The sequence below is a fragment of the Lissotriton vulgaris genome, chromosome 10 (genome assembly GCF_964263255.1).
Source record: "Lissotriton vulgaris chromosome 10, aLisVul1.2, whole genome shotgun sequence".
Taxonomy (NCBI): Eukaryota; Metazoa; Chordata; class Amphibia; order Caudata; family Salamandridae; genus Lissotriton; species Lissotriton vulgaris.
The window spans coordinates 1,047,813,938-1,047,828,451 of record NC_141698.1 but is presented as its reverse complement, the minus strand read 5'-3'; the positions used below and the strand labels follow the sequence as shown (position 1 = coordinate 1,047,828,451).

The following is a 14,514-nucleotide window of genomic DNA, read 5'->3' as shown; positions in this document are numbered from 1 at the left end:
TGAAGTGAGTGCCAAACAAGTATGGCCTCAGCTTCTTCAGGGCCCAAACCACAGCAAAGGCCTCCCTCTCAATAGCTGACCAATTTTTCTCTCTAGGGGTCAGCCGTCTGCTTATAAAAGCAATGGGCTGGTCTTGACCATCAAAATTCAGTTGAGAAAGAACAGCTCCCACACCCAACTCAGAAGCATCTGTTTGGACAATGAATGGTTTGGAGTAGTCCGGACTCTTGAGGATAGGCGCCGTGCACATGGCCTGCTTTAGGTCATCGAATGCTTTTTGACAGCTCGCTGTCCACTGAACCCTTTTTGGCATTTTCTTACTTGTCAGTTCATTTAATGGTGTCACGATGGAACCATAGTTCCTGACAAACTTCCTGTAGTAACCAGTCAGGCCCAAGAAAGCTCGAACCTGAGTCTGGGTGGTTGGAGGAGCCCAGTCCCTGATTGACTGTATCTTGCTCTCCAGTGGCTGAACCTGACCTCCACCTACAAGGTGGCCCAGGTATACAACCTGTGTCTGCCCTATCTGGCACTTGGTGGCCTTGATAGTGAGGCCTGCTGCTTGCAGCGCCTCCAATGTCTTCCGCAGGTGGACCAGGTGATCCTCCCAGGTGGAGCTAAAGACAGCAATATCGTCAAGATACGCCGCACAGAAGTCATCCAGCCCAGTAAGGACGTGATTCACCAACCGTTGGAAGGTGGCAGGTGCATTTTTCAGACCAAAGGGCATCACCACGAACTGATAATGCCCACCAGGGGTTGAAAATGCGGTCTTAGGCTTGGCGTCCTCAGCTAACCTGATTTGCCAATACCCAGCTGTCAGGTCAAACGTACTTAAGTAGTTGGCCGAGGCCAGCCTATCAATAAGCTCGTCTGCCCTTGGTATTGGGTGGGCGTCAGTCTTAGTGACTGCATTGAGACCCCTGTAGTCTACGCAGAACCTCATCTCTCTCTTACCACCCTGGGTGTGAGGTTTCGGCACTAGAACTACGGGACTAGCCCAAGGGCTATCCGAGGGTTCAATGACTCCCAGCTCCAACATTTTCTGCACTTCACTTTTGATGCAGTCTCTAACGTGATCAGGCTGCCTGTAGATTTTACTCTTTACGGGCAAGCTGTCACCAGTGTCGACCTCATGGGTGCACCAATCGGTCTGACTGGGTGTCAGAGAGAACAGATGTCGGAACGACTGAAGAACCTGTTTACAGTCGCTCTGTTGATGTTCGGAGAGGCTGCCACAAAAGACAACACCATCTACCGAGCCATCGTCAGGATTCTGAGAGAGCAGGTCGGGGAGAGGGTCACTCTCCTCTTCCTGTCCCTCATCTAGGGCCATGAGCAAACTCATGTCCTTCCTGTCGACATATGCTTTTAGCCTGTTGACATGAAGCACCCTGTGGGGGCTCCGGGGAGTTCCCAAGTCGACCAGATAGGTGACCTCTCCCTTTTTCTCCAGGATGGTGTGGGGCCCGGACCATTTGTCCTTGAGTGCTGCTGGGGCCACTGGCTCCAACACCCACACCTTCTGTCCGGGCTGGTAAACAGTCAAGACAGCCTTTTGGTCATGCCAAGCTTTTTGGAGTTCTTGGCTGGCCTTAAGGTTTTCGGATGCCTTTTCCATGTATTCAGCCATCCGCGAGCGGAGGCCGAGCACATAGTCCACTATGTTGGTTGCAGGCTTTTTGAGAGGTCTCTCCCATCCTTCCTTCACCAAACACAGGGGTCCTCTTACAGGATGCCCGTTCAAAAGGGCTGTAGCCAACCCCTTTCTGTGGGACTTCTCTGTAGGCGAACAAGAGGCAGGGGATCAGGACGTCCCATCTTCGCCGAAGCTTTTCCGGTAGTCCATGAATCATCCCTTTTAGGGTCCTGTTGAATCTCTCAACAAGCCCATTGCATTGTGGATGATAGGGTGTAGTGAACTTGTAGTTGACACCACATTCCTTCCACATAGCAGTTAAGTAGCTCGACATAAAGTTTGCACCTCTGTCGGAGACGACCTCCTTAGGGAAGCCCACTCTGGAGAACACTCCAACTAGGGCTCTTGCCACAACAGGTGCTGTAGTGGTCCTAAGGGGAATAGCTTCAGGATACCTGGTGGCATGATCCACTACCACCAGTATAAACTTGTGCCCTGATGCTGTCGGTGGTTCCATGGGACCGACGATGTCGATCCCCACCCGTTCAAAGGGCACCCCCACCACAGGCATTGGTATAAGGGGGGCCTTTGTCGTGCCACCTGACTTACCACTGGCTTGGCAAGTGACACAGGAGCGGCAAAACTCCTTGGTATCTTCGTTCATGTGAGGCCAGTGAAAGTGCGAGACAAGCCTGTCCCACGTTTTCGTCTGGCCTAAGTGACCTGCTAAGGGAATCTCGTGGGCCAAGGTAAGTAGGAAACCACGCTGAGACAAGGGGACGACCAGCCTCCTGGTCATGCCAGGCTTGGGGTCTCTTGACTCAGTGTACAGGAGTCCATCTTCCCAGTATACCTTGTGGGTACCTGTGGCGTTCCCAGCAGCCTCAGCAGCAGCCTGCTGTCTGAGGGGTTCAAGAGAAGGGCAGTCTAACTGGTCCTTCCCCAGATCTTCCCTTGAGGGTCCCCCTGAGCCCAAGAATTCAACTTGATCAAGTTCGAACTCTCTCGGCTCAGTTTCCCTCAATTCCTGTAGGTCAGCCTCCTCTGAGACTTGATCCTCGACCTGGGGCAAGGGGGAAGGCGCAGCCTTAACCCTACTGCTCTTTTTCTTGGGAGGTGTCTGGTCCGTTGTTCCAGGATCCAGCACCTGTTCAGTGGGGCATCTCCTGACCTGTGACCTAGTCACAGCGAACACATGTGCTGGCAAACCTAACATTTCCATGTGAGTCCGGTGCTCCACTTCTGACCATTGTGACGACTCCAAATCATTGCCCAACAAACAATCCACTGGGAGGTCTGGACTAACTACAACCTTCTTTTGGCCAGTTACCCCTCCCCAGGAGAAAGCTACAATTGCCATACTGTGATTGGTAGTGACATTGCTTGCATTGGTCACCAGGAATTCTGTACCTGGCATGATCTGTCCAGGGTCCACAAAGTTAGGCGTCACCATGGTGACGCTGGCACAAGTGTCCCTATAGGCCTGAGCCATCTTTCCATTTATGAAAGGCGTCTGTCTGTATTTGCCCAAGGTATTGGGGCTTACGTCAGGGGACACGTCCACGTCCCCTGTACTGACAAGGACAGCCTGAGTGAGCGTGCCAACTAAGTTGTCAGGCCCCTCAGAACCCAGGGTTAACCCTACTAAACCCTTGGGAGGCGCACTACCACTGCTGTCTGTACTAGGGGGCACAGGTGCCTTAGGGGCTGCAGTGGCAGGAGTTTGCCCTCCTCCTTTCTTGGTGCACTCACTAAACCAGTGAGATTTACTTTTACAGTACTGGCACCATCGTTTGGATTGGCCTTCTTTCTTCTTTTGGGGAGCCTGACCCCCACCCTCTTTGGGTTGTTGGGGACCTGTCAAAGACTTCTGGTCATTTTGTTCCCCTTTAGAATCTTTACCCTTCTGGTCTGCTTTCTTCTGACCACCTTGATTCTGGCCCTGGTTCTGTTTAACTCTCGTACGAACCCATTTGTCTGCCTTCTGCCCCAATTCTTGAGGAGAGGTCAGATCCGAGTCGACAAGATGCTGATGCAACAACTGGTTCTGACAATTGTTTAAAATTTGTTCTCTCATCATCAAATTGTACAATCCTTTGTAATCAGTAACCTTACTGCCCAGCAACCAGCCCTCAAAAGCCTTAGTGGCACAATCGACAAAATCAGACCAGTCTTGAGCCTGCGTTTTCTGGGTATCCCTGAACAGCACCCTGTACTGCTCAGTGGTTAGGCCGAACCCTTCAACGAGTGTATTCTTCAAGACTTGGTAATTGTTAGCGTCCTCTACCCTTGTGGTGAGGAGCTTGTCTCTTCCTTTACCTTCAAAGGAGAGCCACAAGATAGCTGCCCACTGACTCTGGGGAACACCTTGCACAGTGCAGGCCCTCTCCAAAGCAGTAATCCATTTGTGGATGTCGTCCCCTTGTTTAAAGGGGGGCACTATCTTCCCAAGGTGTTTCGTATCGAAACTCTTTTCCCTATTACTAGGTACATTGCTGCCACCAGTGGGGACTGCCCCACTTAACTGTTGCTCTCTAGCAAAAGCAAGCTTTTCTTTGGCCAGGGCAAGTTCTTCCCTTTCGATCCTCAGATTAGCTGCCCTTTCCTTAGCTTCGTACACTCTCCTCTGAGGGGACGTCATCCCTCTTTGAGAAGAGTTGCGAGAGCCATTGGTTCGAAGGGATCTGTTAGAGCCTCTTGATAGAGACCTAACTCGTCCATTCCCAATGTTAAGCGCACCTGACAGTAGCGCCGGGGGTCCCCCAGTACCACTATCATGTCTGCTTAAGTTGGACCGTGTCAGTCTGACGACTTCTACCTGTCCCTCATCTGCCTCGTCCCCAGAGAGATCCTCATCCTCATCCTCCTCGCCATCTTCGTTCTCAGTTGCGAGGTGAATGAGGTCAGGATCGTCCCGGGTTCCCTCGAGGGGAGGCATGCCTCCTTCTGGATTAGAAGGGCTAAGAAGCTTCTCAGCCTTTCTGGCATCATAAGTCTCTAGGAGACCAATCAGAAAGGAGGTGGTGGGGTTAGCCCCTTGCTTAATCTTCCTAGAGGTACATACTTGTCGTAACTCATGGAAGTTAAGCGCAGTATATCTTGACGGGATGACCTGTGGAGGGTCAACTGACACAAGGGGAGACTCAGAGTTTCCTCCTTTGTCCGACATACTGTTTCTAGTGTGGTGTAAGTGATGCACCTACCTACACTATGTGTTTACCTACTTTTCCCTTGCTAAGAGCTGTAGCCAAGGTGTGCTAAGCCTTGAGGAGCTACAACAGCTGGTTCAGTAGAACTCAGAGTATTCTAAGCTTTAGTTATATGTACTAACAGTACTTGTGCAATCTTTCAACAAGATATTCTTAGGATACGTGTGGTAAAACAACAGCAAGCTCAAATCCCAACCGCTGCCACCAATGTGAGAAGTTGGCCCGATATGCAACGTTCGCTATTCTAGCGACCGCTATGTATCGTTCCAACGACCCTTATGGTGTTTGGTTGTAAGTCAACCTATAGACCAGCTATCCTAGTAGCGTGGATACGAGCAGTCTAAGGCTAAAGACTCGAGAGGGCGCGTTAAGCCAGCTGTTTACCACACATGTACCCCTTGAACACCCAGTGAAAGGACACCACACAAGTGTTATGAAAATAAACAGTATATTTATTAAGAATCACAACAGCCCTGTACTCTTTATGAGGACAGGGTACTAAGCACAAACCAAATCTCCTTAGTAAATACTTCAAGTGCACAGTTTAAAACAAGTGTCCGGGGACACGGAAAGGTTAAGGCAAGTCGGAAGCGAGGGACTCGGGACCCTAGAGTAAGGAGGCTATGCAGGCACCGAAGTGCCGAGTTACCTAGCCACGAGGGCTGCGGCTGCAAGTCTTACAGGCGTCGGGGTCTTTGCTGACGAGCCAGGAGCCGGAAGAAAAGGAGTTGCTGGCCGGCGACCAGTGATGAATAGTTCGTAGAGATCCAAGCCTGGATCGGGGATTGATGAAACCTGAAAGCAGAGGGGACCAAGTTCGTACTACTAGCCAGTAGTCAGAGGGTACCAGGAAGGCACCGGTTGGCCGTCACCTCGACCAGGTGAGTGGGCGACGCTAGGCTCTGCAGTCTCTCGGACCAGGAGGCGTTGTCGGCGACCACGGTGGAGGTGCGAGCTGTCCCACGACGGATGTCGCTGTCGGCGTCTTGAGTGGACCAGGAGGGTCCGGGGTGCTTCTCGAAAAGATGGAAGCAAGGGCCAGTCTGGAGCAACCAGACCGGCAGTGTTGATTCTCGGATGTCGTCACAGAAGGACACGAGCCAGCGGCTAGTGACCAGACAACGTGCTGAGCAGCGAGCAGAAGGGCCCCACGCAGATCGTGGAGATGCTGGGAGACTGCACTTCGGTGCTGGAGCGGCTCAGGGTCGGGGCTTCTCGGACCCCAGAGCACTCACCAGAGAGTTACCTCGATGGTCGTGCTGGTTTTTAAGAGCGTGCAGGTTCTGATGATGGCCGGTCCCTCGAGGTCTCGTCGCACCCACAGATCACAGCTGAGCTGATGACGTGGGTAGAGGTCAGAGGTGCCAGGGAAGCCGGTTCTCGTCGAGCTGGGCCGTCGGATTCCTTGAGGAAGGACTTACAGCAAACCGCAGAGTTCTTAGATGGTGCCCGCTGATGCAGGGTGACTACTCCTTAGCCACAAGGGAGAAATCTTGAGAAGAGTCTTGAAGGTCCTTTCGTAGAAAGTAGTTCTTGATTCAAAGATGATCTAATTTGGAAGGGTCCCCGCTCCGGCCTTTATCCTAAAGAAAGGGGTGGGTACATGACTAGGTCCTGCCCTAAGGGTGGGACCAGGAAGGGGGGTAGTTACACCCCTCTCCCCTGCCGGACTTTCCCCAGGCCAGGGCTGTCGCCCCTGGAACTGGTTCTAACCGGCAGATGCGTAGTGAGCACCGGGGTGCCACTCCGCAGTCACCTTCTCGCAAAAGCCCTACCTACCCAGAATACACAAACCCTGTCTGGGACGGTGCGAACACCGCCCTTGACAGGAAACCCTTTGTCCAAGTGCTCCTCGCTGGAAGGACTCCCAGCAGCAGGAGGTCAGACTCGTGTCTGTGGTGGCAGCATCCATTTTGTGGAGCTGAGGCTTTCGTTAACTTTAACCGGGGTTCACAGTTACGTACATGTCGTGTCCCTCTAGAAGGGCGGAATGCTAACCTCGTCGCCAGAGTTGGTGAGAGGGCAGCATCCCGATTCGTATGACACCTTACTCGACATGTCTTGATAACGCGACACCGAAGTTACCGATATGGTACGCGTTATCATGGAACAGCCATTGGGTCTTGGTTCCGCAAGCTGCAACCGGGCTCGGCTCGGGCCAGAGCTTAGTTCACACGAGCCCATGCACTCTGCCTTCAGGATTGTCAAGGCCTGCCATAGGAGTGACTGATAGGAACTCGGGTGTCCATTGGAGGGTTAGATATAGGGCTACTATATCTAAAGCAAAGGGTGATTACACGACTTTGCCCCAGCTGTCATGCAGCCAGTTGTGTCAGATTTAGGAGGCCAGCCAGGGGTGGCATAATACATGCTGCAGCCCCTGGCGGCCCTGGGTACACCTATGCCCTGGGTTACAGGGTCTGATAAGGTGGCCCAGTACCAATTGGTAAATGCACCTAGGGCACATATCGTAATTTAGAGAGAGAACAGCCAGGCTGTGGGTCTGATTGGCAGGCCCACAGCCAGAGAAAGTCGTAAACCAGTGAAACAAAAGCAAAAAATCTGGGTGATCATAGGATTGCAGACCCTACTCTCCTACAGTCTTCATCAGGACTTGGACAGATATTGGACAGCCTAATCAGGCACAGGAGGGCTCATGGGGTGCCAGTGTGGTCACTCTTAATAGTAGGGCTGTTGTCCTAGCAGGAGCCCATAGTCTCCTTCACTCAGTCAGACTCAAGTCAAATGGTGTGGATGCTGTGTGTATCAGGTCTCAATAACTGATCATGATTCAGATCTAAGTTCAAAAGGGGTATTGGAGGCTGTATGAAGTCTCAACACTTGATCAGGATTCTAATCTGTTTTTAATTTTGATCGTGACTTGTAATCTCTTCCTGCTGCTGTAGCGATAAAATCCGCTAATTTCGGACTCGAGTCAGCTCCACGCATTGTTTCGAAGTGCCTTTCTCCAGTGGCTGCATATCTCATGCAACAACACCATCAGGTCTTTCCCTCCCTCGACGACTGGCTCGTCAAGGCACCTTCTCTAGAAGGTGCAACCAAGTCTTCCGACGCCTGTTTACAGCTTTTCAGTTGTCTAGGACTCACTCTCAATCAGAACAAGTCTGTCCTTCAACCTTCTCAGCGAATAACCTTTCTGGTTGCTACTCTCGACACAACCCAGATGAAAGCTTTTCCGTCACAAGAGCGACAGGACAAACTTCTTCATTTGGCAAATCACATAAAATCCAAGAAGTCTCTCTCAGTATGCCTCTTCAAATCCCTTCTAGGAATGATGTCATACTGTATTCTGCTGGTTCCCTACTGTCCTCTCCACATGCGCCCTCTCCAAGAAGCACTGTCGGCCCAATGGATTCAATCCAAAGGATCCATCGACGTCATTCAGGTGACCCCTCAGATGGACTCATCCACAACATCTTTCTCAAGGCCTGCCCTTCTTGCTCCAAGCTTCTCCTCAGATCATCGCAGCAGATGCGTCCCTGGAGGGTTGGGGAGCTTTCCTCCAAGAACTCTGAATCAGCAGAAAGTGGTCTCCTTCAGAACGGAAGCTTCACAATCAATCAATCAATCAAAGCATTTATATAGCGCACTACTCACCCGGAGGGTCTCAAGGCGCTAGGGGAGGGGGGGGTCCGCTACTGCTCGAACAGCCAAGTCTTGAGCTGCTTCCTGAAGGCGAGGTGGTCCTGGGTCAGGCGGAAGTGGGTCGGGAGGGAGTTCCAAGTCTTGGCAGCCAGGTAGGAGAAGGACCTTCCCCCTCTGGTTGCCCTTCGGAAGCGGGGGACGGCGGCGAGGGCGTGGCCGGTCGATCGAAGCTGGCGTGTGGTAGCGTAGAAGTTCAGGCGGCTGTTGAGGTATCCTGGGCCTTGGTTGTGTAGGGCTTTGTGTGCGTGGTTGAGGAGACGGAAGGTGATTCTCTTGTTGACCGGGAGCCAGTGCAGGTCTCTCAGATGTCCGGAGATGTGGCTGCGACGGGGATGTCCAGGATGAGTCGTGCTGAGGCGTTCTGGATCCGCTGGAGTCTCTTCTGGAGTTTGGCGGTGGTACCGGCGTAGAGGGAGTTGCCGTAGTCCAGACGGCTGGTGACGAGGGCCTGGGTGACCGTCTTCCTGGTCTCGGTGGGGATCCACCGGAAGATCTTACGTAACATGCGCTGGATGTTGAAGCACGACGAGGAGACGGCGTTGATTTGTCACATAAACCTCCTCGAGCTACAAGCTGTCTATCTGGCTCTCCTGGCATTCCTTCCCAGGATCAAAGGTTCTCTAGTGCTTGTCCGGATGGACAATACTACGACAATGCACTACCTGAACAAACAGGGAGGTACTCGTTCACTAGCACTCTCTCACGAATCTCAAAAGATCTGGAACTGGTTACTGCATCACAACATTTCCCCTTGAGCAGAATATGTTCCAGGAACAGACAACAAACTAGGACTCACTAAGCAGGCAACAAACAACATGTCACGAATGGGAGTTGAACCAGCGGACTCTTGACCGCATATTCTCCAAACGGGGCACCCCTCTCTTGGACTTATTCGCTACCAAGCAGAACGCCAAATGCCAATACTTTGCAAGGTGGCATACCCAACAGGGATCACTAGGGAATGCATTTTCGATCGCGTGGTTCAACGTCTTTGCATATGCTTTTCCACCGATTCCTCTAATTCCCAGGGTCCTCAGGAAATTGAAGGCAGAACCCTGCAGGGTAATCCTGATAGCTCCAGCCTGGCCACGCCAGCATTGGTTCACGAAACTCCATCTTCTCCACGTGGAACTGCCAATCCCTCTGAAACCGGTCCCTCACTCCTCACAATGAACCGAGGACCAGTCCAACAACCGGATACAGCATCTCTCAAATTATCGGCTTGGCTCCTGAGTTCCGAGAGTTCCATGGCCTAGACATTCCTCCGGACTGCAGGGCAGCTCTGGCTTGGCTCGAGCCGACAGTACTAAGATAACATATTCCTTAAAATGGAAGAGATTCTGCATCTGGTGTAAGTCAGCAAAAATACACCCTCCTTCGTATTCTCCAGAACAGATATTACCTTACCTTCGCCACCTGGCCGCAATATTTATTTATTTATGTTTCAGGAGATCTTCCGCAGGCCCTTCTCTTTGGTCTAATAGGTTGATTAAGCACTTTCTCAAAGGCCTATTCAGAACTTTTCCTCCCGTAAAGTCTCTGCCTCCCACTTGGCAACTCAACACAGTTCTGGCTCAGCTTACGAAACACCCTTTTGAGCCATCACACAGAGCAGATCCTTAATATCTTTCTTGGAACCTCTGCAAGGCGAGTAAGTGAGCTTCATGCATTTTCAGTTCAAGACCCTTTTCTTCAATTCAAACATGACCGGGTTATACTGCGAACTAATCCTACGTTTGTGCCCAAAGTCCCATCAGACATTCACCTCAATGAGCCTATTGTCTTACGGACCTTCTTTCCATATCCTCATACGGCGGCAGAGAGAGCTCTACACTCTCTAGACCTTAAATGTTGCCTCAAATTCTACCTTAACAGGACTAAGTCATTCCGTAAATCAAACCAACTCTTTGTGGCTTACAGTCGACCTAGGAAAGGCCTTCCACTTATTAAACAAAGTATCTCTCGTTGGATCTCTGGAGCTATTACTTTCTGTCACCAGCAAGCGGGTCAACCCTTGCGTTCCAAGGTTCAAGTCCATTCCAATAGGGCGATTTCTACCTCCATGGCACTCTTTGCAGGTGTTCCTATCACAGACATTTGCAGAGCGGCAACATGAAAGACGCCGCATACATTTACCAAGCATTACTGCTTGGATACGGAACTCATGAAGGATGCTGCAGTGGGACAGGCGGTGCAACGTCATCTATTTCAATAGAGGTAAGCCTTCTTTTCATCCCACCATCCTTGCTTTTATACGCACATTTCTTTATTGTGTTCTTTACTGGTCTCTTTGATTGCAGCTTGGTACTTTCTATGTTTCACATTGATATGTTATTATCTGGTGAATTCGTATAGGCTGTACCATCCGAAATGTGCTTATCATTGCTTGCTACTCTGATTCAGGCATGTGAATCTATGAAAGATACCCTAATACTGGATAAGAAATGTGTTACTTACCTGTAACTGCAGTTATCCAGTATTGATATCTTTCATAGATTGACATGCAACCCACCCACCTCCCCTGTAAGGGCTCACTTAGTTCTCTGTGATACACCTACTTAGCACTGTGCTTAAAAAAATCTGAGAGACTAGAGCTCCTTCCAAGAGTGTTCTAGAGGGTGGTGATTGCTGATTGGCTCTTCTCTAGAGTTTGGTCCTTTTTACAAAAGGACATGAATATGTTACTAATGTAAGGCCCTTGGCCTATTACTCTATATGTCTAATGAGACATTACTTCATTTATGTACCGGGGACTCCCATCCCGACGACAGGGAATGATTCAGGCATGTGAATGTATGAAAGATACCAATACTGGATAACTGCAGTTACAGGTAAGTAACACATTTCTTCCATACCTCCTGATATGGAGGATAGTCGTCAATACAATATTGGGAGAAAGATTTTCAGCTATGGGTGCTATAACCATTACAGCAACCAGTGCTTTGGCCATTCTGCCAAATATGGTCAGAAGTTGGGGTAATCGTAGACTTGTTGCCTGAAGACACATGTAAAGATGCTAATACAATTTTTTAGGAAGGGGAACTGATGTCTTCTGGGATCATCAGTACAGGTATGGACAATTGCTTCTATAGGTTTTTGACAGCCAGCAGGGGCAGCTGTATTAAGATCTGAATGCTGGTTGAAGGCAACATCTTTGAGACCAGAGGTTTAGTCAAAGATTCTGGACTTGCCTTTTGACAGTGAGACTTTGTTTGGGAAACATGTTGAAGATCCCCTACGGGCAAAATGCGACACAGAGCCAACCAGATCTCTGAGGAACAACATTATCATCTCTTTCTGGGAGTGAGAGGTGGGGGAGTAATATTCGAAAAAAAAGAGGCTACCAATCCAATAGGTTTCAACCCTAACAACAGTTTTAGCAAGGCAATGTTTTCCGTAGTCACAGCAGCAATAAAGCGCTCCGCCCACGGCTGCCTATTCAAACCTCTAGCCAGTAGACAACTGTTACAGGACAAGGTCTGTAAACAAGACATCGGTGACAATCCCTTGGCATCAGTCACCATCCCTACAACTCCTCCATTGGAGAGCGGAAGTATTTCTGGCTTTTACAGCAACTGGAGTAATATTGCTTTAGATCGCGGAGTGCTAAACCTAGTTTGATATGGTCACACCCTCAATTTTATTCATTAACCTCAAAATCAACCTCGCAGGAGGAAAAATCAATATCTTGGTCTGTTAAAAAAGGAAATACAGTCACTCTTATGCAAGAAGGCCACAGAGAAAGTCCATTACGCTTCCCAGAACACAGTTTTCTATTAAAATGTTTTAGTCTTAAAAGAAAGATCAGCAAATGGATACAGGTGTTGGACTTGAGAGAGTTAACCAGATATGTGAAAAAGCAGGATGGCCACTTTGAAGGATGTTCTGCAGTTTTTACACCCAAGATATTTCATGACCTCCCTATGACTCCAGGATGCCTATTCCATATTCCTAATAACAAGAAGTGCAAACAATGCATTACCTTACACTTCTTATTTTAATTACTGTGGGACTCACACCTCAATGGGGGCGGAGATTGACACATGTGAAACTATGAAAGAACTCAACACCGGAGAATCACAGTGTGCAGGTAAGCAACTTGTTTTTTACTCTGAATACCAGCCTTGGCGTTCCAACAGACATGCAGAAACTATGTGCCTAACATTAGGGCTAGATCTTTTGGCTTTGCCAGTTCTGGTGGGAAAAGTAGAAAAAAAAGATTGGTTACTGTAAAGAATGTGACTGAGATAAAGATTTGAATGTGCAGATAGTGTGATAAACCAGTGCACTTTCCAGATGTGAAATAGTCACTCGTGTATTTCTAGGCGGAATGATAGACCAAACAGCAAGTAGCATGAGGTGAGAGAATAACAATCCTCTTGGTGGACCTAAAGCCTAAATTATGCATATTTAAAAGAATTGGTAACGGCGTGTCCTTTGGCAGCTGCGTTGTCATGCCAAACCTAAAAATGCAAAAAACAATTGTCTTTAAAGAAAATGTAGTAAAGCAGCACTGCTAGTAAGTTACTAGTTTTACATACAAATGTGTAGTATAACCCCCCTCTCTTTTAATATGCAGGCCAGAAATCTATATTAACAGATGCTGAAGCAGAGTTGGAAAGAATTGCCCAGAGGCCTGACATCGATTCTCCTACAACACCTACATCCCCTTCGGAAGGAGAAGCTTCGTGAAGATGCAAAATGCAGACAAGATTATTTAAATAGGCCATTGCCTTCTCCTTCGTCAGTAATTGTGGAACTATAGAGCTGATACACTTCCCTTTCCACCCCAGAGGACTACAGGCAATCAAAGTCTTGAGTTATTTTGTGTGACCCCTGCTTAGTAAATGGGAGCTGTGCTCAAGGAAGAAGGGGAAACTATACAAGACTAATGTTTACATTGTGTATATTCAGATTTTTTTTAAACCTTTGATATCCGTACAGTACTAATAGACTGTAAAACAGCAACTATGCCTTGTTGACCACCTCATGCTATTAGCTGCTTATAAAGTTAGGGAAATATTCGGTCATTTTTAGCAGGGGTGCTTAATTTGTTTTGTGCCAACTTTTTAGTGAAACTGAATTAAAGATTAAATAAAATCCCCACTTTTGTTCAGTAACTAAAGTATGCTTGATTAGATCCTAAACCCCTAACAATTACAGACCTAATAAAATCACATTTAATTTTAGGATATAGTTGTAAAACCCTGTATCTAACGTGAACTGTAAATGCACACTACATTCGAAGCTTTACTAAAGATTTGTTACCTATGATGGTTTACAGTATTGATGGAATTAATCACCCTGTGATCATTTCAAGCACTGAATAAACAAATTGTGTGGGATCTTTTTTTACTCTGTAACACGATAGAGGTGGTTGTACAGGATGTCATTTTCGAACTTGGTCAGTATGTGGTTCGACCTTAATGCATACCTTCTGTTTCCCATGTTACAGTGATATCAAATGAGTCAATAAAACTGTCATCGGTTAATAAAGTTGTATTTATTCTCTGCATACAGTATCAATGTCTTAATTGTCTTTATTTGTGTTAAAATGAAACTGGCCAATCTAAAAATAATTTAGAGATACTTTTATTTCTGTCATTGTAAAGTGACCTTTGATAGCGATGAGTGAGCAATGACCCACTTTCATTTGTAACCATCTTCTAAATACTTTATATTGGTTTAAAGGCTGTCTGGTTGATTTTAGTAGCCTCACTTATGAGTCATGCCTTTTGCCAAGGTTTAAAATTAGGGTTTGGGGTACTGGGAAATAATGTGACCTTGCCAGTCATTGGGTCGGAAATCGTAGATATCCTTTGTTATTTTAAAATGTGGCCATCTCCTCGAGAGAATAGGAGGAATTTTGCCCCTGTGATACTACATTCTGTTTTCTTAAATTAATGTGTTAGTGCTCCAGTTTTGCATTACCCCTTCCTCTTTGTTAGTAAAAGCTGACACACAGTTTTCTTTCCTAGTGTGATTTGGACCCAAGCCAGC

At 48.3% G+C, this 14,514-nt stretch overlaps 1 protein-coding gene across 1 annotated transcript in view; it reads left to right on the top strand.

Moving 5' to 3' along the window:
* DYNC1LI1 (dynein cytoplasmic 1 light intermediate chain 1) overlaps nt 1-14,036 on the top strand; it is a 398,524-nt gene extending 384,488 nt beyond the window's left edge. Inside the window, exon 13 of the mRNA XM_086942104.1 lies at nt 13,094-14,036. Within this exon, the coding sequence (XP_086798230.1) occupies nt 13,094-13,206 (113 nt within the window). The 3' untranslated portion in view covers nt 13,207-14,036. The remainder of the gene's footprint in view (nt 1-13,093) is intronic.
* Nucleotides 14,037-14,514: the final 478 nt, after the last annotated feature.